Here is a 25,373-nt window from a genome sequence, read left to right as displayed (position 1 = left end):
AGGAGACAGCCCGAAGAAGTGCACCTTGTGCGCAGGAAACAGCCTGTCGTGCGAGGTCGCTCCTCTGCGCCTACCCGCCTGTGTGCTGTACCGATGATCCAATAAAGTCTTCTGCTATCAAGACTCCCGGGTGAGTGCATCCTTTCATTTCTACCTTCCTGGTGAACATTAGATTGGTGGAGGCTGCAGTGATGGTTTACCTTGTAGAAGTTTCTTCCATCTGCACACAGAATCTTTGCAGCTCAGCCAGAGCGATCATTAGATTCTTGGTCACCTCTTTTACCCAGGCCCTTCTCCTCTTACTTAGTTTGGTGGGGCAGTCATCTTAAGGAAGAATCCTAGTTGTTCCAATCTTCTTCCCTTTAAGCATTATGGAGGCCACTGTGCACTTGGGAACTTTAAGTGTAGCAGAAATTGTTTTGTACCTGTCCAGATCTGTGTCTCTACACAATCCTGTCTCTGAGCTCTACAGGCAGTCCTTTTCTTCCCTAATTACTTATATAGGCAGGACTGTGTCTTTCCAAATCCTGTCCAATCAACTGTATTAACCACAAGTGACTCCAATCAAGGTGTAGACCAATGAATGAGGTTCAGATGTTGATAAATCCAATGAAGTTTATCCATTCAGTAAGAGAGACATAAATGGCTTCATAATAACCGATTGTACATTAAATTGCCACTAAAGTTTGAAATATATATCATAGAGACATATCAAAAGTTTTGATTAGTCATGGTTTGAGTGTTTAGACTCGACTAGTCGCTAGAAAGAGCTGAATGCATTAAAGGGGTACTCCAGTGGAAATCAACTGGTGCCAGAAAGTTAAACAGATCTGTAAATCACTTCTATTAAAAAAATCTTAATCCTTCCAGTACTTTTTAGGGGCTGTATACTAAAGAGAAATAAAAAAAAAAAAAAGAAATGCATTTCCTCTGATGTCATGACCACAGTGCTCTCTGCTGACCTCTGCTGTCCATTTTAGGAACTGTCCAGAGCAGCATATGTTTGCATATGGGGATTTTCTTCTGCTCTGGACAGTTCCTAAAATGGACAGCAGAGGTCAGCAGAGAGCACTGTGGTCGTGACATCAGAGGAAATGCATTTCTTTTTTTTTGGATTTCTCTTTAGTATACAGCCCCTAAAAAGTACTGGAAGGATGAAGATTTTTTTTAATAGAAGTGATTTACAAATCTGTTTAACTTTCTGGCACCAGTTGATTTAAAAAAAAAAAAGCTTTTCCACCGGAGTACCCCTTTAACCCCTTAAGGACCAAGGACGTACCGGTACGTCCTTGGTCCTGCTCTTCCGATATAACGCGGGGTTACACAGTTATATAGCGGCGCCGCGCGCTATTAACCCTTTAGCCGCGCGCTCAAAGCTGAGCCGCGCGGCTAAAAGTGAAAGTGAAAGTTCCCGGCTAGCTCAGTCGAGCTGTTCGGGATAGCCGCGGCTAATCGCGGCATCCCGAACAGCTGACAGGACAGCGGGAGGGCCCCTTCCTGCCTCCTCGCTGTCCGATCGCCGAATGACTGCTCAGTGCCTGAGATCCAGGCATGAGCAGTCATCCGGCAGAATCGTTGATCACTGGTTTCTTATGAGAAACCAGTGATCAACATAGAAGATCAGTGTGTGCAGTGTTATAGGTCCCTATGGGACCTATAACACTGCAAAAAAAAAGTGAATAAAGATCATTTAACTCCTCCCCTATTAAAAGTTTGAATCACCCCCCTTTTCCAATAAAAAAAAAAACACAGTGTAAATAAAAATAAAAATAAACATATGTGGTATCACCGCGTGCAGAAATGTCCGAATTATAAAAATATATCATTAATTAAACCGCTCGGTCAATGGCGTGCGCGCAAAAAAATTCCAAAGTCCAAAATAGTGCATTTTTGGTCACTTTTTATATCATTTAAAAATGAATAAAAAGTGATCAATAAGTCCTATCAATACAAAAATGGTACCGTTAAAAACTTCAGATCACGGCGCAAAAAATGAGCTCTCATACCGCCCCATACACGGAAAAATAAAAAAGTTATAGGGGTCAGAAGATGACAATTTTAAACGTATTAATTTTCCTGCATGTAGTTATGATTTTTTCCAGAAGTCCGACAAAATCAAACCTATATAAATAGGGTATCATTTTAATCGTATGGACCTACAGAATACATATCAGGTGTCATTTTTACCGAAAAATGTACTACGTAGAAACGGAAGCCCCCAAAATTTACAAAACAGCGTTTTTTTTTCAATTTTGTCGCACAATGATTTTTTTTCCCGCTTCACCATAGATTTTTGGGCAAAATGACTGATGTCATTACAAAGTAGAATTGGTGGCGCAAAAAATAAGCCATCATATGGATTTTTAGGTGTAAATTTGAAAGAGTTATGATTTTTTAAAGGCAAGGAGCAAAAAACGAAAATGCAAAAACGGAAAAACCTCCGGTCCTTAAGGGGTTAAGCGCATTCTCGCCCTGCTCTAAACAAAGTGACTGAGAGTCTCATAATCTCGGTCCCAAATACATAGAGCAGGGAGAAAAGTGCCCACCTGTGTCCTTCCCTCTCTTTAACATGTTAAAAGATTTTTTTTAAAGTCAAAGGTACACTTTAAAGGGTACCTCTCATCAAAAAAACTTTTGATATTTTATAGATTAATGTATGCAGAATAACTTTACAATTGCATGTTATTAAAAAATATGCTTCTTTCTATTTAATTTTCCACTTTGAAGAAATGACCACTAGGGGTCTCCCTACCAGTCCTGGCAGCAAGCATTTCAGACTCATGCTGGAGTCCTAAACACTACGAGCTGCCAGTCTGCTTTGTTCACAAAGGAGAACACTCAGAGCTGCCAGCCTGCTTTGCTCACAGCCTGTTTGGCTGTGAACAAAGCAGGCTGGCAGCTCTGAGTGTTAAGGAATCCAGCATGAGTCAGAAATGCTTGCTGACAGGACTGATCGGGAAAAATACAATAGAAAGAAGCATATTTTTCATTAACATGCTATTGGGAAGTTATTCAACATTCATTAATCTAAAATATATCAAAAGTTTATTTGATGAGAGGTACCCTTTAATGTTAATATCCATATAATAAACATTACTGCTATACCCATTCAGTATATGTCAGATATTTTATGCATTGTTGAACCATAGTTCACATGGGCATCTGCAGACTAGTTACCTGGCAGCCGTGCAGTATGTGGGTCAAACAGGTCCACCAGACCTAACTTCTGTAACTTCTCTTTGACGCTGAAATTGTCTTCGATCTTGAAGCGAGGGAGATGCAAGGATAGCTGGACTTCTTGAACTTTGTTCACCCAGTCGGAGAACTTCTCCAGAGACAGCGTCTGCTCCACTGTTTCAAGCGGCGTTCCTTCTGATGGCAGAACCAACACCATTGAGATGTCGTCACCTTTGTAAAGCATTTCAAGGACCTGGACCCCATCATCCTTATAGGAGCCGTAGCGGAACTTGCCCTCCTGATACATAGTTGGGACGTCACATGGCTCATTTCTGCCAGGAACATGAAAGTCTGCCTGTGCTGTATTCATAGCATCAAACTTTGACTTCCATAAGCCCTGAAGATCAGGAGAAATGTCAAATTAGATGGCATCACAATAAGAAAACAATTGCAGACTAGTACAGTGATACCTCAACTTACAATGGCCTCAACATACAATAGTTTTACCATACAATGGCCTTTCCTGGACCATTGTAAGTTGAAACCAGACTCAACATACAATGTACAGATCTGTGAAACGTGTCAATCGCTAGAAGAACCGACCAATCAGAATGGGCATTTTACTGGTAAGACACCTGTATTACTGAAGTGCATGCACTGACTGGTGTCTGGTAGAGCCCCCTACAATACAGGGAGGTATTACATGTTCTGTACACTTTACCTGTACCAGGGTTACCTGCTCCTTTGGACACCAGGTGAGGGAGGCTCCATGTTACTTTTTTAGGAAATTGCGTGCACTGTACAGGACCCCGAAGAAGCTCCTGTCCTCTACATAGACCAGTGTTTCCCAAGCAGGGTGCCTCCAGCTGTTGCAAAACTACAACCCCTAGCATGCCCGGACAGCCTTTGGCTGTCCGGGCATGCTAGGAGTTGTAGTTTTGCAACAGCTGGAGGCTCCCTGCTTGGGTAACACTGACATAGACAGTGATTACAGCTCCCAGCAGATCTTTCTTACTTTTATATGTAAAGATTTGCTTTATCTATATTAGTTATCTACTGATTTTTCTTTAAAGGGGTATTCCAGGTAAAAACTTTTTTTTATATATCAACTGGCTCCAGAAAGTTAAACAGATTTGTAAATTACTTCTATTAAAAAATCTTAATCCTTCCAATAGTAATTAGCTTCCGAAGTTTTCTGTCTAACTGCACAATGATGATGTCACGTCCCGGGAGCTGTGCATGATGGGAGAATATCCCTTGCATGATGGGAGAATATCCCCATAGGAGCTGGACAGCTCCCGGGACGTGAGTCATCAGAAAGCAGCTAGACAGAAAACAGCAACTCAACTTCAGAAGCTAATAACTATTGGAAGGATTAAGATTTTTTAATAGAAGTAATTTACAAATCTGTATAACTTTCCGGAGCCAGTTGATATATAAAAAAAAGTTTTTGCCTGGAATACCCCTTTAATTCTCACTTTTTTCCTATTTTTGGATGACATTTTAGGGGCTTCAGAACCAATTATAATAAATCTGGTGGCTCGTGACGCCATGCTCTGCCCACTTGGTGAGCAAACTGAGAAGTTATAAAATTTTTGTGCGAAACAGAGGTTTGCCATGAAAATGTTGCCCCCTTTTCACGGTCTTGTGCAGACATTGATAAATTCCCATCTCAACAAATAATTTTCATTGCATTTTTACATGTAGTTTTTGTGGATTTTTTTTTAAATAGAAAGGCCAATGGGAAATTGCCCCAAAAATTCAATAGCCAGAGCATGCTTCTTTTTGAAATAAAAAACAGGAAACAAAAAAAGCCAAAAAATAACATTGGAGAGAGTTTATTAAGGATAGTAAAGCCTTTCTTTACTCATAAATTGGTGACTTTTCTGTGCTTTAGTTGCTTTTGCACCTCCTCCACCAAAGGGGGTATGACTTACGTGTATTGAGTTATTAGTCATATTAATTATATGAAACTTTTAAAAAAAAGTCACAAATATTGTTACAACTCCACTTAATAGGTGGCATACAGACCAGGATAGGGGATAAATGTCTGATTGTCATGTAAAGGCTCTGCAAATGTGCACCAATCTACAAAGTGTGTTTGAATAATAGCACTAAATGTAGGAGTGGTTATGTCTGGCACTTCAACTTAAGTATACAGGGTGGGCCATTTATATGGATATACCTTAATAAAATGGGAATGGTTGGTGATATTAACTTCCTGTGTGTGGCACATTAGTATATGTGAGGGGGGAAACTTTTCAAGATGGGTGGTGACCATGGCGGCCATTTTGAAGTCGCCCATTTTGAATCCAACTTTTGTTTTTTCAATAGGAAGAGGGTCATGTGACACATCAAACTTATTGGGAATTTCACAAGAAAAACAATGATGTGCTTGGTTTTAACGTAACTTTATTTACAAGTTTCTGATCACTTATAAAATGTGTTCAATGTGCTGCCCATTGTGTTGGATTGTCAATGCAACCCTCTTCTCCCACTCTTCACACACGGATAGCAACACCGCAGGAGAAATGCTAGCACAGGCTTCCAGTATCCATATACACTGCTATATACTACTATATACACCGCAGGAGAAATGCTAGCACAGGCTTCCAGTATCCGTAGTTTCAGGTGCTGCACATCTCGTATCTTCAAAGCATAGACAATTGCCTTCAGATGACCCCAAAGATAAAAGTCTAAGGGGGTCAGATCGGGAGACCTTGGGGGCCATTCAACTGGTCCACAATGACCAATCCACTTTCCAGGAAACTGTTCATCTAGGAATGCTCGGACCTGACACCCATAATGTGGTGGTGCACCATCTTGCTGGAAAAACTCAGGGAACGTGCCAGCTTCCGTGCATAAAGAGGGAAACACATCATCTTGTAGGCCACTGGATATGCGAAATTGCTACATGATGATGAGTTTCCCTCTTTATGCACCGATCTGGCACGTTCCCTGAGTTTTTCCAGCAAGATGGTGCAGGGTATACAGCACTGAAAGTGTATATTCCTATATTCAAACCACATTATATAAGAAATTAGTGCTGGGGGTCCAGTGGCAGATGCAGGGGGGGCCAAGGGGCAATTGCCCCCCCCAGATTGCTGCCCCCCGCCCCCTAGCATGGTGGAGCTGAAGCTGTAAGCTCCCGCGCCACCATTCACTAACCTTTCACACACGTTGTGAGTACACAGCGTGCGGGCTGCGGGGATGCGATCCACTGCAGGCCGGCGTGATGACGTCACATCACCGCGCCGGCGCCTGCGGATCCCGCACGCATACTGTAAATGAGAAGAGTATGCTCAGGGCCCAGGGGATTAGGGGAACAGAATATGTGCCACTGTTAGGGGCACTATATCGTACAGGAGGAGGGGAGAGGGGGATTAAAAAACTTGGGGGGCAGAGAAAAGGGAATATTTAATGTGAGGGGCTGCAGGGCAAAGCACAGGGGGCATTATATGTGAAGAGCACATGACAGGGCCCCCCCCCCTGTGCTGTGCCCCACACATATAATGCCCCTGTGCTTTGCCCCACACACATAATGCCACCTGTGCTGTGCCCCACACATATAATGCCCCCCTCATATATAATGCCCCCATCATGCACCCCTCAAATATAATGCCCCCTGTGCTGTGCCCCTCACATATAATGCTCCTGTCATGTGCCCCAAACATATAATGCCCCCCTGTGCTGTGCCCCTCACATATAATGCCCCCTGAGGGGACAGGACAGGGGGCATTATATGTGAGGGGCACAGCACAGGGGGCATTATATGTGAGGGGCACAGCACAGGGGGAATTATATGTGAGGGGCGCATAATGGGGGCATTATGTGTGAAGGGCACATAACAGGGGGCATTATATGTGAGGGGCGCATAACAGGGGGCATTATATGTGAGGGGCGCATGATGGGGGCATTATATGTGAGGGGCGCATGATGGGGGCATTATATGTGAGGGGCGCATGATGGGGGCATTATATGTGAGGGGCAAAGTGCGGGGGCATTATATGTGATGGGCACAGCAAAGGGGGCATTATATGTGAGGGATGCATGATGGGGCATTATATATGAGGGGCAAAGAATGGGGGCATTATATGTGAGGGGCAAAGGACAGAGGGCATTGCATTTCAGAAGTATAGTGTAAATTATGAGGAATTTCTTGGGCGGTACGTTTTTTATGGGCCACAATACATATTACATACGGTATTTTATTCAGAGGGTGCACTGCACAGCAAGTTATATTCAGAGAGTGCAGTGTGTGGTTGTATTAAATTTAGAGGGAACAGTGTGTGGTAGTATTATATTTAGAGGGCACAGTGTGTGGTAATATTATATTCAGAGGGTGCAGTCTCTGATAGTATTATATTTAGAGGGCACAATGTGTGGTAGTATTATATTCAGAGGGTGCAGTGTGTCAGAATTATATTCAGAGGGTGTGTGCCAGTATTATATTCAAAGAATACAGTGTTTGGCAGTATTATAATAATAATTGTTTCATATAGAGGATCAGAATCCGCTGACATAGTGAGGAGCCATCTGGGCAGCAAGTTCTGCAGAGAGAATATTTAGCTGGAACAAATCCTGGCGGTATTTAGCATCTGAATTAGATAAGAAAAGAAGATGTCACCTGTAGTCACTGATATCATTCTGTATCCTCCTCATTATGTCCCATCAGAGCTGGAGTCACTTGTAAGTTCTGCAATTTTGATGAGTGAAACAACAACTCCCAGCATCCCCTTACCACTGCTTAGGTCATACTGGAAGCTGTAGTTTTAAATGGTAAAAACCTCTTTAGCACTTTCCCATTCTGTGGCAATTGGTATATTTGATAATTATTCTGACATGTGAACATGGCCTAAGAGTCTTAAACAAGGTTAGGACTGTATGATACATTTAATAATATTGTAAATTCCGTGAGCAACATCTTATTTTCTGTCCGCCAACACAAAATACTCTAATAGTGCCGCTCCCGAGAGTAGATTCTGGATCTGCCACTGTGGGGGGTCTATAAATAAATATGACAGTATAGCTCCATCAATAGCATTGAATACACTGTGGGAAAAATTAAAGCCATTGCTACTGATAAAAAATTATCCTTTATTGATATCAGAGTACAAATTACATATATGTGACTGTAATATGAAAAATAGTGCAATTTTAGAATTGTATCATGCAAAACAATGAATCTATTCAGGCTATTAAACCCAATATGTAGGTGGGACAGGTACAAAAATCAAAACCTTGTAACAAAAAGTATTCTCACATAAGTAGTTATGAGGTGGAACAGTAGTTAAAGCGCAACTGTCATGAAATTTTGGTGCATTAACCTGCACACAGCCTTTGTACTGTGTGCAGGTGGTGGGTATAGCAATATTTTTACCTGAAATTTGGCGGCTTTCATGACTGCAAAAAGAGGCTTTTATTCAAAGCCACTGACGGTCGGATAGGCGTGGCGCGAGGTACACGATGCCCCGCCGCCGCCACGCCTACCCCCACGCCTACCCCCACGCCTACCCCGTATGTCCGTGCTGGGACCTCTGTGTGATTGACACACAGGTCCAAGCGCATGCGCCCTTCAGCTAATCCAACCTGCACGCCACTGTGTGTCATTCCGCAAGCGCTCGCTCCCGCCGGCGTCTTCCTCCTCAGTGCACCTGCACAGTGCTAGGTGCAGAGAGCGTGCTTCCTCTCTGCACCTAGTATCGAGAACTAACCTGATTGCGCGCTGCTCTGCGCAGGCGCACTGAGGAGGAAGACAGCGGTGGGAGCGAGCGCTTGCGGGATGACACACAGTGGCGTGCAGGTTAGATTAGCTGAAGGGCGCATGCGCTGGGATCTGTGGGTCAATCACACAAAGTTCCCAGCGCAGACATACGGGGTAGGCGTGGGGGTGGGCGTGGCATCACGTACCTCGCGCCACGTCTATCCGACCGTCAGTGGCTTCGAATAAAAGCCTTTTTTGCAGTCATGAAAGCCGCCAAATTTCAGGTAAAAATATTGCTATACCCACCACCTGCACACAGTACAAAGGCTGTGTGCAGGTTATTGCACCAAAATTTCATGACAGTTGCGGTTTAAAGGCTCCTCATATGAGTAGTGTAGCTATAGTGGGGGTCAAAGACAAACCCTCTACTCAATATCTAGCTGTCCACTTCAGGCTGCTCAGGGTAGATGCCCTATGAACTCAATTGCATATAGCGTAAATAGCCACCTCACTTACCCATAATATGGACCCGTCTCCACCGCCCCAACATACGTTTCATCACCCAGAAATTCTTAAGGGACACTACCTCCATCAGTTGTGTGCTCCCTTATGTACCCTGCCATAGTGGCATAAATGCGTGCCGACCCTCATGCCACGGCGCATGCGCCGGGTCCTGACCTGGAAAAAACTCACCATCCCCTGCCGCGTCACCGCCACCGCACGCAGGTCACGGATACGTAATATCCGGACGTGCACACCGGCTCCTTGATGCCCGGAGAGTCAGTGCCAGGAATCGGACCCGGCGCATGCGCACGTGCAGGAGGTAGTGCTTAAAAGATAAGGTGATGTGCGCTGACAGGTAAGAGCCCTCGCCTCCTACTACTTGGATAGAATGGCATGTTAATACATAGAATGAGAGCCCATAACTACTGTTCACTACATTGGTAATTCATAGAAGTGAATATCAAATATCGGTATGACTCATAGTAACAAGATCCAGATAAGGAATACATTCATGAATAACATTGGAACATGCAAATAAATGTAAATAGAGTACATATTAGTGCCATGTTAGGTTATAACTAATACATTGCACATAGTGCATAATGGAAATAGTAATGGGGTTTCTGTGCTTTAGTTGCTTTTGCACCTCCTCCACCAAAGGGGGTATGACTTACGTGTATTGAGTTGTTAGTCATAATTATATGAAACTTTTTAAAAAGTCTCAAAAATTGTTGCAACTCCACTCCACTTAATAGGTGGCATACAGACCAGGATAGGGGATAAGTGTCTGATTGTCATGTAAAGGCTCTGCAAATGAGCACCAATCTACAAAGTGTGTTTGAATAATAGCACTAAATGTAGGAGTGGTTATGTCTGGAACTTCAACTTAGGTATAGTATCCCTTAAAGAGTACCTGTCATGATCTGTTAAATTTTATAATCCCCAAGTTCACTGCCCCCATCATGACAAACCACCCCCTGCCTTTATTTTTATTTTTTATTTTTTTCTACCTTGATATTGCTCTGTGTTTTCTATTCAGTCTCAGTAGATTCAGAGACTAGGAAGGGGTGTTTCCCAGCAGGCATGACATCATCTGAAGCCATACAGGGGAGAACTTCCTCCCTCCCTCTGCTACACACAGCCCACAGCAGTTCAGTGTGAGATGAGCTGTGATTGGCTAAGGCTGCACACACACCCCTCAGCACTCCAGACTGCATTTCCTGATCTTGGACTTCTGCCAGGCCAGCAGGAGTTCAAAGTCTGTGATAGAGATGGGGGAAATGTGCTCTGGACAAGTAGGGAGATACCTAGTGGCAGCTTTTTTAAATATACAAAACTTTTTTTTTTTAACAAAGTACATTAGAAAGATTTTTTATTTACCATAAGGAGTGCAATAACAAAATTTATTTTTAATGACAGTGCCCATTTAAACACCAGATGCTGGGAGGAGTGAAGACTGTCCTAGGTGCATCTGATGGTGGTGCTCAGCATTTGAGTATGCAGTAGATATGATATTGTAGCAAGAAAATAAAAGAAAGGCAATGCCGCACTCACCGTCGATAGTCAGACTTATTATGTAACTTAACTTAGATAAGTCTAACTATCGACGATGAGTGCGGCATCGTCTTTTTTATCTTCTTGTGTGTATTATTGAAATGTCTAATTTTTTCCTTATTTGTACCCTCAAAATTATAAAGTTCTGCGTAATTTTGTTGGCGATATATATATATATAATTATTAGTAGTATTATTATTATATCATTTCTCACCTTGAAGTATATGACGTTCACCAGAACCAGGATGGTATCTTCTGTAATGGAACCTTCTGGGATCACCTCAGTGATTTTTTTCTCTGTTTTATTAGCCACCCAATCATTAATCATTACACGAGACAGTTCAGGTTTCTCCTAATGCACAAAAAATCATCATCATAAAATATTTGGATATTATTAAATTATGTCAAACCCCAGAAGTAGAGATGAGCGAACTTACAGTAAATTTGATTCGTCATGAACTTCTCGGCTCGGCAGTTGATGACTTATTCAGCGTAAATGAGTTCAGCCTTCAGGTGCTCCGGTGGGCTTGAAAAGGTGGATACAGTCCTAGGAAAGAGTCTCCTAGGACTGTATCATCCTTTTCCAGCCCACCGGAGCACCTGAATGCTGAACTAATTTATGCAGGAAAAGTCATCAACTGCCGAGCCGAGAAGTTTGTGACGAATCGAATTTACTGTAAGTTCGCTCATCTCTACCCAGAAGCATCATCACATGATAAATATACTTATGTAGTCTAAATCTAGATGTGTATTCTATCACATATGGTGGACTCTTGACTCTCTCCTCATGGCAGGTGTCGGAGAGATAAGGTTTGTAAATGACTTCTATTAAAAAAATATCTTAATCCTTCCAGTACTTATCAGCTGCTGTATGTTCCACAGAAGTTCTTTTCTTTTTGAATTTCCTTTCAGTCTGACCACAGTGCTCTCTGCTGACATCTCTGTCCATTTTAGGAACTGTCCAGAGTAGGAGCAAATCCCCAAAGAAAACCTATCCTGCTCTGGACAGTTTCTAAAATGGACAAAGGTATCAGACAGAAAAGAAAGAGAGCACTGTGGTCAGACAGAAAGGAAATTCAAAAAGAAAAGAACTTCCTCTGTAGCATACAGCAGCTGATAAGTACTGGAAGGATTAAGATTTTTTTAATAGAACTAATTTACAAATCTGTTTAACTTTCTGGCACTAGTTGATAAAAAAAAAAATAGGTTTTCCATTGGAGTACCCCTCTAAATGCAGTCAAGTCTGCAAGCACCATGTTGTAGAGCAAGAGAAGCTGAGCAGATTGATATATAGTTTTATGGGAAAAGTTCCAGGTTAACCTGTTCTTTATTCATGTAAAGCTCCCTTCATTCTGGACTAAGTAGTCAAGTGGGCGGCCCTCTCATCTCACAGCTGTCTCTACATGCACATATACAGCTGTCAGTCACTAATTAGGGCGGCCCACTTGACTCCTTAGCCCAGAATGATCAGAGATTTATATGAATAAATGACAAGTTATCCTGAATTTTTTCCCACGAAACGATATCAATCTGCTCAGCTTTTCCTGCTCTATAACCTGATACCTGCAGATCGGACTACAATTACGATGTGACCGGTTCCCCTTACGAGTGGGACAATGATGTTGACACCAGGTGAAATACATTTTGATTTTGCATAGTAACTCCACACACCTTGAAGTTCAGAGGCCATAGTTTAGCTCCATAAACAGCTTCACTGATATCTTGATACGTCTGATTGAAGGTCAAAGACTTTTCTCCAAAGAGACGGTTGGTTGACACCAGTTCTGATGATTTGTTAGCTTTTCGGTATAGTCGACAGTTCAGTTTGGCAAAGAAGAAATGGATTTGATCGGAGGCCTTTTCAGAAACTTGGTCAAAGTGGAAAACCTATTATAAAGAGTAAAGGGATAGACATTATTATTATTATTTATTTTTTTATTATTATTTGTATTATTATTATTTATGGTATATAAGGATAGCTGAGGTTTAGCTGCAAAAAATATCTGCTAATCTGAATTTGAAAGGCTGTTGACAGCAACTTATTATTGTGTATCTGTTATATGAAAAATGATTATGCACAATAGTCATTGTTCTAAATTACTTCAAATTTGAAACCGGTGCCTAAATACCTGTAGGAATCGCCCATTGTCCCCACTCCCAGCTGCCCGTAACAGTGCATTAGGAAACAGCCTCCTGCTCCAGCTCTATAGCACTCCATATCCCATAATAAGAATTTGAAAATGGAATTTTAGAAATGTTTGCAACTTTATAAAAACAAAAATGTAACAGTATTCAGACCCTTTGCTATGACACTTTGGGGGATATTCATGAAAAGTGGAGTAGGTGAACGTCTTTTTACTCCATTAATTCATGTGGAGGAAACTGTACCTGCACCAAATTTATTTATCTACAAAAATCATGACTTGGTATGTTCTTTTTTTTTTTTCACTTTCTAAGGCAAAAGTCGCAATGAAAAGTCTCTAAACAGCATCTGAGACAAACTGTGTGAAAATGTTACCCTACAAAACCAGGGTAAAACCAATTGTAACTTCTTTAATATTTAGCTCTGGGGGCTCCAAATGGAGTCACCTGATTGGGCATGATTTGGAAAGAAACAGACGCATAAATTTGTTTTTCCTTAGTCCTAACAGCAGCACAAGTGAGGTGTTTCTGCCCCTGTGAAGCTGGCAGAACGGTGGAATTTTTAATTCCGCCAAAGTAATTAAATTAAATTACACCCCCTATATAAGGCCTCCTCGCAAAGGCCATGTTGCTTAAATAACAAGAAAAAATGATAAATAAGGGCGGGATATTTGTGTGCTGCTGTTAGGACTAAGGGAAAACAAATTTTCGTAAAAAATTTACGCTTTCCTGTCACCCTAACCAGCAGCACAAGTGGGGACTTAGGAAGAAACAAATACAAATAAGGAGGGACTAAGGAAGAGCAGCACTTAGGATGGATTGCCCAAAGGCCAATTCTTCCAAACATCTGGCATTAACCCTGTAATGATTAATAAATGTGCTATGCGTGCTCCAGGAGGCCAAAGGAACAGACTTTCTTTCAGCAAGAGAGGTAGCAACTGCCTGGGTAGAATGGGCAGTAACAAAAGAAGGAGGAGTTAACTCCTGGGCTACAAAAGCCTACCGGATTGCCTCTTTGACCCATCTACTCAGAGAGAGTTTAGAGGCTTTAAGACCTTTGTTCTTCCCAGAAAAAGACACTAGAAGGTTCTCGGATCTTCTGAATTCTCCAGTTCTTGAGATTTAAATTCTGAGGACTCTTGAAATGTCCAAGGTATGATCTTCAACTTCCTCGGGAGAGGATGGATTAGGGCACCTGATTGATCAGAGATGACCTGATTGATATTTGAAAAGGTTGGAACTTTGGGAACAAAGGTAGGTAAGTATTTCAACAAGACTCTGTCTTAGAGTAAAAGTGTGTAAGGCTCAAAAGCGGAAAGGGCCTGAAGCTCACCAATAATTTTGGCTGAGGTTATGGCCAATAGAAAGGTGACTTTAAGGGATAAATACCAAAAGTCTACCTCTTCCAAAGGTTCAAAGGGGGGTTAGCTTTGCTCTAGAGTGTGCAATAGTTCTCAAGACCTCCGAAGAAAGCCCACTACCTAGTAGGGTCCTGTCAATCTCCAGGCTGTCAGATTGAGTCTCCTTAGATCAAGGCAGGAGCCTGTGTTGTGAGACACAAGGTTCTGCATGGGGGGAAGCCTCCAATAACACGCTTGACTCACCCTCATGAGCTGGGTGAACCAGGACCTCTTCGGCCAGAATGGCTTGATGGCAATCACTGAGGCCTGGTCTTGCCTGACTTTCACCAATACCTTTGGTTTCATGGAAAGTGGAGGGATTATGTAGGCCAGCCTGAACCTCCATGGAATGGATATAGCATCTATCACCACAGAATTTCCTCTTTGTAAAGAGAGCAAAACCTGCTCACCTTGGCGTTTAGACAAGTTGCCATGAGATCTATCTCTGGCACACCCCACTGTAGAGTTTTCTTCTTGAAGATGTCTTCGTTCAGGGACCAGTCTCCTTGGACTGGAAGGCTGTGACTTAGATGGTCTGCAACTATGTTGAGATCTCCCTTGATATGGACTGCTGAAAGGTGGGTTAGGTTGGTCTCTGCTCAAGAGAAAATTAGTCTGGTCTCCTTGAGGAGAACTTGAGACTTCGTGCCTCCCTGTCTGTTGATGTAAGACACCACAGTCGTGTTGTCTGAACACACTCATTGCTTTCCCTAGAATAAGGGGTGCAAAGTGGTTGAGAGCTAGGTGGACTGCTTTCAACTCTCTCATGTTGGAAGAGAGAAGTCTCTCCTGAGGAGTCCAAGTACCCTGTACAGGATTCTCATCTAGATGGGCTCCCCAGCCTAGAAGGGAGGCATCCGTGGTCAAAGTGATCCAATGAGGTTGAATCAAGGACTTCCCATCTGTCAGATTCGTCCACCATCTGAGAGATGCACGGACTTCGGCAGACAGAGAGCACTTCTTGTCCAACCCTTTGGGGTTGCGATTCCAGACACTCAAGACCTGATCTTGAAGCGGTCAGAGATGCCATAGGGCCCAAGACACTGACATGTGACTCAATATCTTCATCAGGGTTTTGAAGGAAACCCTCCGAGGAACCATCAAAAACTCGGTGGCACTTGTAACCAGATCTCTTCTCTCTGGAGTCAGAGACAAGGTCATCTGAGAAGAGTTAATTACAAAACCCAGGAATTTCCTGGAGGTGAAGGGACGATTTTAGACTTGTCCCAATTTATAATCCAGCCTAAACTCTGGAGAAAATCCAGAGCCAGTTGAAGATGAGACTGAAGAACGTCCAGAGTACCGGCTTTTAGAAGCCAGTCGTCTAGATAGGGAATGATCTCTAGACCTTTTATTCTGAGAGCAGCTACAACCGGGGCCACAACCTTTGTAAAGGTGTAGAGAGCGGAAGTAATCCCGAAGGACGAAACAGCAAACTGAAGATGCTTTACCATACCCTTTATGGTGACAGCAACCCTCAAGAACTTCTTGTTAGCAGGATGAATAGGGACATGAAGGTAAGCATCCTTCAAGTCGATGGTGACCATTAGATCTTGAGCGTCCAGGATGCTGAAGACTGACTGAATGGTTTCCATTCTGAACCGCCTTTTCTTTATTAAACGGTTTAGGAAGCAAAGATCTATGATCATGCGCCAGTCACCCGATGGTTTTGGAAAGATTGGGGAATAGACTCCCGATCCCCTCTGATCGGGGGGGGGGGGGGGGGGGGGGACATCTTCTAACGCATGCTTTTCTATGTACTGGAGAACAGAGTCCTCTAGAATAGATTGTTTTGAGGAAGTAGTTTGTTTAAAAAAAAATTCCTTAGAGGAGGGGAAATTAAATCTATTTTGTACCCCGAATGACATCTAGAACCCAAGGATCCCGGATTTCTTGCATCCAAGTTGTTAGATATAAACTTAAAGGGGTACTCTGGTGAAAACCTTTTTTCTTTTAAATCAACTGGTGCCAGAAAGTTAAACATATTTGTAAATTACTTCTATAAAAAAATCTTAATCCTTCCAGTACTTATTAGCTGCTGAATGCTACAGAGAAAATTCCTTTCTTTTTGGAACACTGATGACATCACGAGCACAGTGCTCTCTGCTGACATCTCGGTCCATTTTAGCAACCGTGCACAGCAGATGTATGCTAAGGGCAGCATGGTGGCTTAGTGGTTAGCAATGCTGGCTTGCAGCGCTGGGGCCTTGGGTTCAAATCCCACGAAGGACAACAATAAATAAAGACTTATTATTATTATTATTATTATAACGTCAGCAAAGAGAACTGTGCTCGTGATGTCATCAGAGAGTATTCCAAAAAGAAAAGAATTCCCTCTGTAGTATTCAGCAGCTAATAAGTACAGGAAGGATTAAGATTTTTTAATAGAAGTAATTTACAAATCTGTTTAACTTTCCGGAGCCAGTTGATTTAAAAGAAAAAAGGTTTTCACCGGAGTACCCCTTTAAACGAGGGGTATTGGTAGATAACTTCTCTAAATGACTTTCTAGAAGGAAAGGGAGAGGGGAAATGTTAGTGGAACTTAGAGGAGAGTCATAGCTCGGCTTTGCGGTCTTTGCCATGGCCACGTCCACTACCACGTTTCTGATTGGACTAGCACTTTTGAGATCTGGAAGGGCCCTGGTACTTCCCCCCTCTACCACGAAAGGCTTGCACAGGTAAACATTTCCCTTTTTTATCGGCAAAGCCTTCCATGATTCGATCAAGTTCAGATCCAAAGAGCTGACTAGGCTCGTAAGGCATCCCACGAATTTTGAAGCAATATCTTCCCTAGCGACATTACCCTCAATGTCGGACCGAATATGGAAAATACACTCCTTAACAAACTTTACAACCTCACGGCTACAGAGTAGTGTTGAGCGGCATAGGCCATATTCGAATTCGCGAATATTCGCGAATATATGGACGAATATTTGCCATATATTCGCGAATATTCGCATATTCGTAATATTCTCGTTTTATTTTCGCAAATGTGAACATTCGCGTGTGCAAAAATTAACATATGCGAAAATTAACATATACAAAATTAGCATACGCGAAAATTCGCGTATGCGAAAATTTGCGTATGCGAAAATTAGCATTTGCTAATTTTCGCATATGCGAATTTTTGCATGCCAATCTCACACAGTAGTATTAGAGCCTTCTTTACATCACACAAGCTGGAAGCAGAGAGGGATGATCACTGTGATGTGTACTGTGAACAAAAAAACAAACAAAAAAAACCAATATTCGTAATTACGAATATATAGCGCTATATTCGCGATATTCGCAAATTCGCGAATATGCGATATTCGCGAATAATATTCGAATTGCGAATATTCGCGAGCAACACTACTACAGAGGCAGAAGCCGCAGAATAATTGCGTCTTAAAAGAGAGTCCACTTTTCTATCCAGGGGATCCTGGAGGTTGCTGCCATCGCCGGCAGGTACTAAGACTCTTTTAGATTGTTTAGTGACAGCCATATCAACTTTCAGAAGTGGGACCCAGGAATCCAACTCAGTTTCAGACAGCAGCTACATCAGCTTGAACCTTCTGGTAAGAACCGCGGGTTTGTCCGGATGTTTCCTCTCAGCACCCATCAATTTTTTAAGTGTCATCCACAAAACTCAGGGTCCTTTAGAGGTGGATGTTGAGGCTTCCCCCTGATCAACATCCTGATCACATGATTGGATGGATCTAAGTAGTCTTTGCGTTATTTCCTCAAAGGAATGTTCAGACTGATCTCCAACAGACATGACGGAATCCTCAACCATAGGGGCAGGACTAGAAGAAGTTCCTGGCCTTTTTGTAGAAAGGGAATTCTTGATCTCACTAATTGAATTCCCCATTAATTCCTTCATCCAGATGAACATATCTTGGACCATAGGCTCAGCAAGATTAGAAGGTGGATGACACCCAGGATACCAATTATATTCATAGGCATCAGGTAGCAGAGTATCGCAATCAGCACAAGTATGATGGCATCTCTTGGAGGCAGTCATGTGTACTCCAAAATATGGAGCGCCCAAAGGCGGAGTAGACATTATTCTGGAATGGAAAAAATAGATTAGAAAATAATAATAAAAAAAAAGAGTTTTGTTGCAGCGCAACAAGAAGAAAACTACCTAGAAGAAGATAATGCCCTGCAAAACAGTCACAACACACAGCTGGTACAACAGGTACAGCAGGGTCTAACAGAGACCAGAGCTGCCTTATATAGGGGAAAGGGTGCCAATTTTGAAATAGGCCCCGCCCCAGGAAGTGGCATAACATGCAGAGCAAGGAAAAAAATAATTAATAAAATATAGATTTTATAATGTTCCCCAGTTCCCATGGCAAAGGAGAAGCCAAAAAGTATTGCCCAATACTGAAATTAAGTTCAACACAGATAGAAAAACACAGATAGAAAACCGCCGGACCAGAAGTCATCAAATGATGTACTTCCAAACCCGGAACCCAGATCGGACGCCAGAAGAGACGGGGAGCCAAGGGGCGGAATCGCCCGCAAGAAAAAAAACAAACTAATGGTGCTGAAAAGGGAAGTCGTCAAATGACGTACTTCCGGTATCGCGGAGCTCCGGAGCCGTGAAAGCCACAGCAAGGATGCAGGAAACCCCGAGCAGATGCCGCAGAGCAGCAGAAAGGGCTGCAAATGTAAAAAAAAAGTAAGAAAAAAATCCCTTAGAGAAGGGAGAAAAAAGTATTCCATGCAGGCTCTTGAAAAATATAAGAGCCTCCACCGTCCTGCTGTCCAGCACAGGACAGAAAAAAAGCAACATGGCCTTTGGGAGGAGGCCTTATAAAGGGGGTGTCATTTAATTTAACTACTTGGACGGAATTAAAAATTCCACCATCCTGCTAGCTTCACAGTGGCAGAAACATCCCACTTGTCCTGTTGGTTAGGAAGACAGGGAACTGTCAATATACGGTTTCCCATGCTGACTAGTGTTGCTCGCGAATATTCGCAATTCGAATTTTATTCGCGAATATAGCACTATATATTGGTAATTACGAATATTCGTTTTTTTTCACAGTACACATCACAGTGATCATCCCTCTCTGCTTCCAGCTTGTGTGGTGTAAGAAGGCTCTAATACTACTCTGTGTGAGACTGGTGTGCGAATTTTCGCTTATGTTAATTTTTGTATATGCAAATTTCCGCATATGTGAATTTTCGCACACGCGAATATTCGCATATGCGAAAATATAACGAGAACATTACAAATATGCGAATATTTGCGAATATGACGAATATTCGTCCATATATTCGCGAATATTCGCGAATTCGAATATGGCCTATGCCGCTCAACACTAATGCTGACTATGCATGTCAGAGCAAAACCAAGATATGAGGGGGAAATAACTGCCTATAGAGCTCAGAGACTGGATAATGTGGAGGCACAGATATAGAGAAGGAGGCAAAGAAATTTCTGAGCACAGTGGCTTCCATAATTCTTAAATGGAAAAAGTTTTGGAATTGTAGTTCTGGATGCACACTTGTTGGGAAACACTGTTCTATTCAAATAATACAAGAAGCATGTGTTTGCCTCCAATGTGGCCGCTCCAAAGAGGTTTTTATAAAAGATTGTAACAACATTGAAAAAAAATATATAGACATTAAAGGTGTGCTCCGCTGTAAAAAAAAAAAAAGTTAAATCAACTGGTGCCAGAAAGTTAAACAGAGTTGTAAATCACTTCTATTTAAAAACCGTATCCTTCCAGTACTTATCAGCTGCTGTATGCGCCACAGGAAGTTCTTTTCTTTTTGAATTTCCTTTCTGTCTGACCACAGTGCTCTCTGCTGACACCTCTGTTCATTTTAGGAACTGTCCAGAGTAGGAGTAAATCCCCATAGTAAACCTCTCCTGTGCTGGACAGTTCCTGACATGTACAGAGGTGACAGCAGAGAGCACTGTGGACAAACAGGAAAGAAATAAAAAAATAGAAATAGTATACAGCAGCTGATAAGTACTGGAACGATTAAGATTTTTAAATAGAAGTTATTTACAAATCTGTTTAACTTTCTGGCACCAGTTGATTTAAAAAGAAAAAAACTTTTTCCAGCGGAGTACCCCTATAATTGTGCTGTCCTACAGTTCAGTTACATATGGTAATTTTTTTGGTACTCACCTCCATAAGCTGTTTCAAAGTGTTATCACAAGCCCCAAGCTTCGCCATGGTGAATGCCTGGGAGATGCTGAGTGGTGACATAAAGACGTTGTCTGCATTTGTCTTGGAGTCGGCTACAATTTTGAAGATGTCCATAGCAAACCTAGAATTTGCCTTGGAGAGTTCCCAGACCCTAGGATTGGTGTTCTCTGGGATCTTCTCGGGGATCTTCTCAGGAGTAGCCTCCTTTGCCTGTTGTTCTTCCACTTCTACCACTTCTTTCCGATAGATGCACATGGGGTTCAGAGGTATGTCTTTGGGTTTAGCAATGCAAATGTCTGGATAATGGGCTTGGGATGAAACCAAGCCCAAAAGGCTTAAGAGTATTACTGGGAGGAGAGTCATACCTACAATAGATGGGAGAAGAAAAAACTTTAAACATTAAAACTTTATTGAGAATATGCAATCTCACCAATCATTAATAGTCTGTGGGAGAACGTGGCCGTGTGTGTTCCTGCAGCGCCAACATAATTGACATTTTGACCATTGGGACTAGAGATGAGTGAACTTACTGTAAATTCGATTCGTCACGAACTTCTCGGCTCGGCGGTTGCTGACTTTTCCTGCATAAATTGGTTCAGATTTCAGGTGCTCCGGTGGGCTGGAAAAGGTGGATACAGTCCTAGGAAAGAGTCTCCTAGGACTGTATCCAACTTTTCCAGTCCACGGGAGCACCTGAAAGCTGAAAAAATGTATGCAGGAAAAGTCATCAACTGCCGAGCCGAGAAGTTTGTGACGAATCAAATTTACTGTAAGTTCGCTCATCTCTAATTGGAACCAAGAAATTCATAATGTGTTCTTTGCTGTTAGGATTCAGGTGGATGCATCTAGAATTTCCAATCATATCTCCACAGCAGTGGTCTCAAACTGTGGCCCTCCGGATGTTGCAAAACTTCAACTCCCAGCATGCCCGGACAGCCAGCGGCTGTCCGGGCATGCTGGGAGTTGAAGTTTTGCAACATCCGGAGGGCCACAGTTTGAGACCACTGCTCTCCAGTAAGTTACTCCCTACTCTATTGGTTACTTTAAATCTATTTTTATTAAATAGAAGGTGCAGTGAGATGTTTTAAAGGGGTACTCTAAAAACATTTTTTTTAAATAACTGGTGCCAGCACGTTAAACAGATTTGTAAATTACTTCTACTTAAAAATCTTAATCCTTCCAGTACTTATCAGCTGATATATGCTCCACAGGAAGTTCTTTTCTTTTTGAATTTCCTTTCTGTCTGACCACAGTGCTTTCTGCTGACACCTCTGACCATTGTAGGAACTACCCAACAAATGCCTCCAGCAAATCGCCAGGATCAAGCAAGGGGCTGGGACTCTTTCAAGATTAAATGGATTTATTAGCCATAATGCAACGCGTTTCGCGGTCTCCCGCTTCATCAAGTGCCTGATGAAGCTGAATACCGCGAAACGCGTTGCATTATGGGTAATAAATCCTTTTAATCTTGGAAGAGTTCCATCGCCTTGCTTGATCCTGACAATTTGCAGGAGGTGTTTGTTGGATTGCTGTCTATTGTGCCAGGAGCGGCTGCAGGGTATCGCATGTTTTATCTCATCATGCTTTTTTACCATTGTTGTACGTGGCTAGTACAACCACCGTTGGTGAGCACCAGTTTTATTGGTCTTTTAATTTATATTTTATCAACGTTATCACACTACGGAGCGCTGTCCTTCTGTTTTAGTTGCATTTTAAGGACTGTCTAGAGCAGGAGCACACCCCCATAGCAAACCAATCCTGCTCTGGACAGATCCTTAAATCGACAGTGGTGTCAGCAGGGAGCATTCAAACCTATCCTTCTCTGGACAGTTCCTAAAATGGACAGAGGTGTCAGCAGGGAGCATTCAAATGAGATTCGAAAAGAAAAGAACTTCCTGTGGAGAATATAGCAGCTGATAAGTACTAGAAGGATTAAGATTTTTAAATAGAAGTAACTTACAAATCTGTTTAACTTTCTGGCACCAGTTGATAAAAAAAAAAAAAAAAGTTTTCCAGTAGAGAACCCCTTTAAGTCATGACATCTCATCTGTGCCTTATAAATGATACAAAGGCAGAAGTGCAGACTTAGGTCGGAATCCTAGATCTTTTGTAGATCCTTTGTAAATGCTACATAGTAAAATAAAACATTAAGAAAAAAAGTCCCAAAAGAAGAAAATTGTTGCAGCACTCACCATGTCAGATTAACCATTAAGGCCTCGTTCACATTGCCGTTGGACTCCGCTATTCGGCAATCCGGCCAGAAGGACGGGAGTTTAGCGTAGAAAAAAAATAGTGCTAAATTCCTGTAACATTACCGGATCATTTATATCTCCACATTCCTCTCCAGTAATGAGATATAAGCCTTGCATACACCCACTCCCCCTCCCATAGACTTGTATTGAGGGAGCATGGTCATGATGTCACGAGCCTCCGCTCACACATCGCCAGTCATCCGGCACGGAGTGAAGTTTGCTCCGTGCACCGGATGTCTGGGGTGCTGCAGCCTGTGGAAAATGAAAGCAGCGATCTGATTGGTTGCTATGGGCAACTGCACCACTCTTCCTCTGCACAGGTTTTGATAAATCTCCCCCAGTGTGTGCAAGTTCAATAAATGTACATTGCATACTGTTACAATTCTCTGAAGACAGAAGCAAGGACAGAAGCACACTGTGACTTCACCAGGGCTGGTGCAAGGATTTTTGCCTTCCTAGGCAAAAGCAAATTTTGCTGCCCTTTTGACTCCACCCATTGGCCCGCCTTTCAACACTCCCCACATTACTACTGGGGCGACACACTATAAAAAAAAAAACCCTCCTCATGTAATCTCCTTACTACTGGGGTGACACTGTAACAAGCCCCCTCCTCATGTAATCGCCTTTCTGCTGACACACTGAGGCAGAGCGGCACCCCCTTCAGGAGGGCGCTTTAGGCGGCTGCCTATTTTGCCTATAGGCAGAGCCGGTCCTGGGCTTCACATGCAGACAAAACCACACCTATGGGCGTAGTCAATACCCAAATGATATTGAAGGAAAGACCGCAGTGTTATCAACAACGTCATGTTACCTTTGGCCATCGTATGTAGGCATCCTTATGGTCTCAGGTGGTGGAAGCCCTCTAGCCAAGATGTGTCTATGTATGATTGAAAACCACACTGATATACTGCTCGGCACAGTTTTCTGAAGACTAGTGGCCATGTGAGTGAGTAGTGGTTTTATGACTGAGGGTGCGTTCCCACCTGGTGTATACGAAGCGTATTTCATGCTGCGCAAAATTTGAGGCAGCAGCGGGAAATACTCTGCGTATTCCTCGCTCACTATACACACAGGGCTTTCCGGCGGCAGCCCTATGTGTGCAGTGAGTTTTGGAGGCGGAGCCGTGCGGTACAGTCACGCCGCCACACAGCCCCGCCTCTAAAACTCACTACACGCATAGGGCTGCCGCCGGAAAGCCCTGTGTGTATAGTGAACGAGGAATATGCAGCGTATTTCCCGCTGCTGCCGCAAATACGCTGTGTATACGCCAGGTGGGAACACATCCTTAAACTGCTGTTTACCTACAAAATCATGAATAAACTCTATATGGCAAATTTGTCAAAACCTGTGGTGAGAAAGTGTGGTGCAGTTGCCCATAGCAACCAGATTGCTTCTTTCATTTTTAAAAAGGACTCTGGGAAATGAAAGAAGCAATCCGATTGGTTGCTGTGGACAATTGCACCACTCTACCTTTTATACAGGTTTTGATCAATCTCCTACTATGGCTGCACAATTTGCAAAATCATATGGGGTGAGATTTATCAAAACCTGTGCAGAGGAAGAGTGGTGCAGTTGCCCATAGCAACCAATCAGATCGCTTCTTTCATTTTCCACAGGCCTCTAAAGAGGCCTGTGGAAAATGAAAGAAGCAATCTGATTGGTTGCTATGGGCAACTGCACCACTCTTCCTCTGCACAGGTTTTGATAAATCTCCCCCATGGTCATTAATAAGCAATAGAAAACAGAGTCTGCGATGGAGCTTCCCGGACAGAGCTCCGGCCTAAATGTGCCCTTAGCCTCACAGGCATGAAAACAGATTTCTATGAAACATTGTCCATATTGGGTAGAATATCATAATTTCTCACATAATGTGGAGTGAATGCTGGAACTGTAGGGTTTTACCAATAACACTCAAGAATATTTTGGAAAATGAGTATGTTTAGACAACTAAGCCTGAGATGATCTATAGTAATAAAAATAATGGTGTCACGCCATGCCCCCTCCATTCATGTCTATGGGAGGGGGCGTCACGTCTGTTTTTGAAACCCAGCGTTGCTGCATTGAGACCGCAGGGGGTCCAAGCGGTGGAACCTCCGCGATCAGACATCTAATCCCCTCTCCTTTGGATAGGGGATAAGATGTCTAAGGACGGAGTACCCCTTTAATCCCTGGATAGTGCAGTGGATTTGCAGTTGGCTAAATTATAGATATAGATAAGTGTACATTAGGGTAGATTTTCCTAGAGGTGTCTGAAATATGGAAAATTATTTACGGTAGCTTTACTAGGTAAGGGGACTAAACAATGAAAACTGCAGTTCATTGTTTTCAAAGTAAAAGAATAGAGAGAAGCCTCTTAGTAAAGTATCGTAAATTCTGTGTTTGCTAAGACTTCAGAAGAGAAGAATTTAGGAGCAGTGATTTCCGACAGCTTTAAAGGGGTATTCCAGGATTTTTATTTTTATTTTATTTGACTATGCTACAGGGGCTG

At 42.6% G+C, this 25,373-nt stretch overlaps 1 protein-coding gene across 7 annotated transcripts in view; it reads right to left on the bottom strand.

Annotated features, from left to right (window-relative positions):
* SERPINC1 (serpin family C member 1) overlaps window positions 1-25,373 on the bottom strand; it is a 53,944-nt gene that overhangs the window by 5,850 nt on the left and 22,721 nt on the right. For 4 of the 7 annotated variants that reach the window (XM_056532049.1, XM_056532047.1, XM_056532046.1 and 1 more), the window contains exons 2-5: window positions 20,613-20,998; window positions 12,611-12,826; window positions 11,154-11,291; window positions 3,178-3,574 (exon numbers count right to left, since the gene is read on the bottom strand). In XM_056532049.1, the coding sequence (XP_056388024.1) occupies window positions 3,178-3,574; window positions 11,154-11,291; window positions 12,611-12,826; window positions 20,613-20,996 (1,135 nt within the window). In that variant the 5' untranslated portion in view covers window positions 20,997-20,998. Of the gene's footprint in view, window positions 1-3,177; window positions 3,575-11,153; window positions 11,292-12,610; window positions 12,827-20,612; window positions 20,999-22,825; window positions 23,198-23,696; window positions 23,938-25,373 lie in introns of those variants that run through there. The other 3 variants (XM_056532050.1, XM_056532045.1, XM_056532048.1) reach the window with 3 other exon arrangements.

Source organism: Hyla sarda, chromosome 7 (genome assembly GCF_029499605.1).
Source record: "Hyla sarda isolate aHylSar1 chromosome 7, aHylSar1.hap1, whole genome shotgun sequence".
NCBI lineage: Eukaryota > Metazoa > Chordata > Amphibia > Anura > Hylidae > Hyla > Hyla sarda.
The sequence above is the reverse complement of the archived record's forward strand: the minus strand, read 5'-3'. Positions and strand labels throughout refer to the sequence as shown.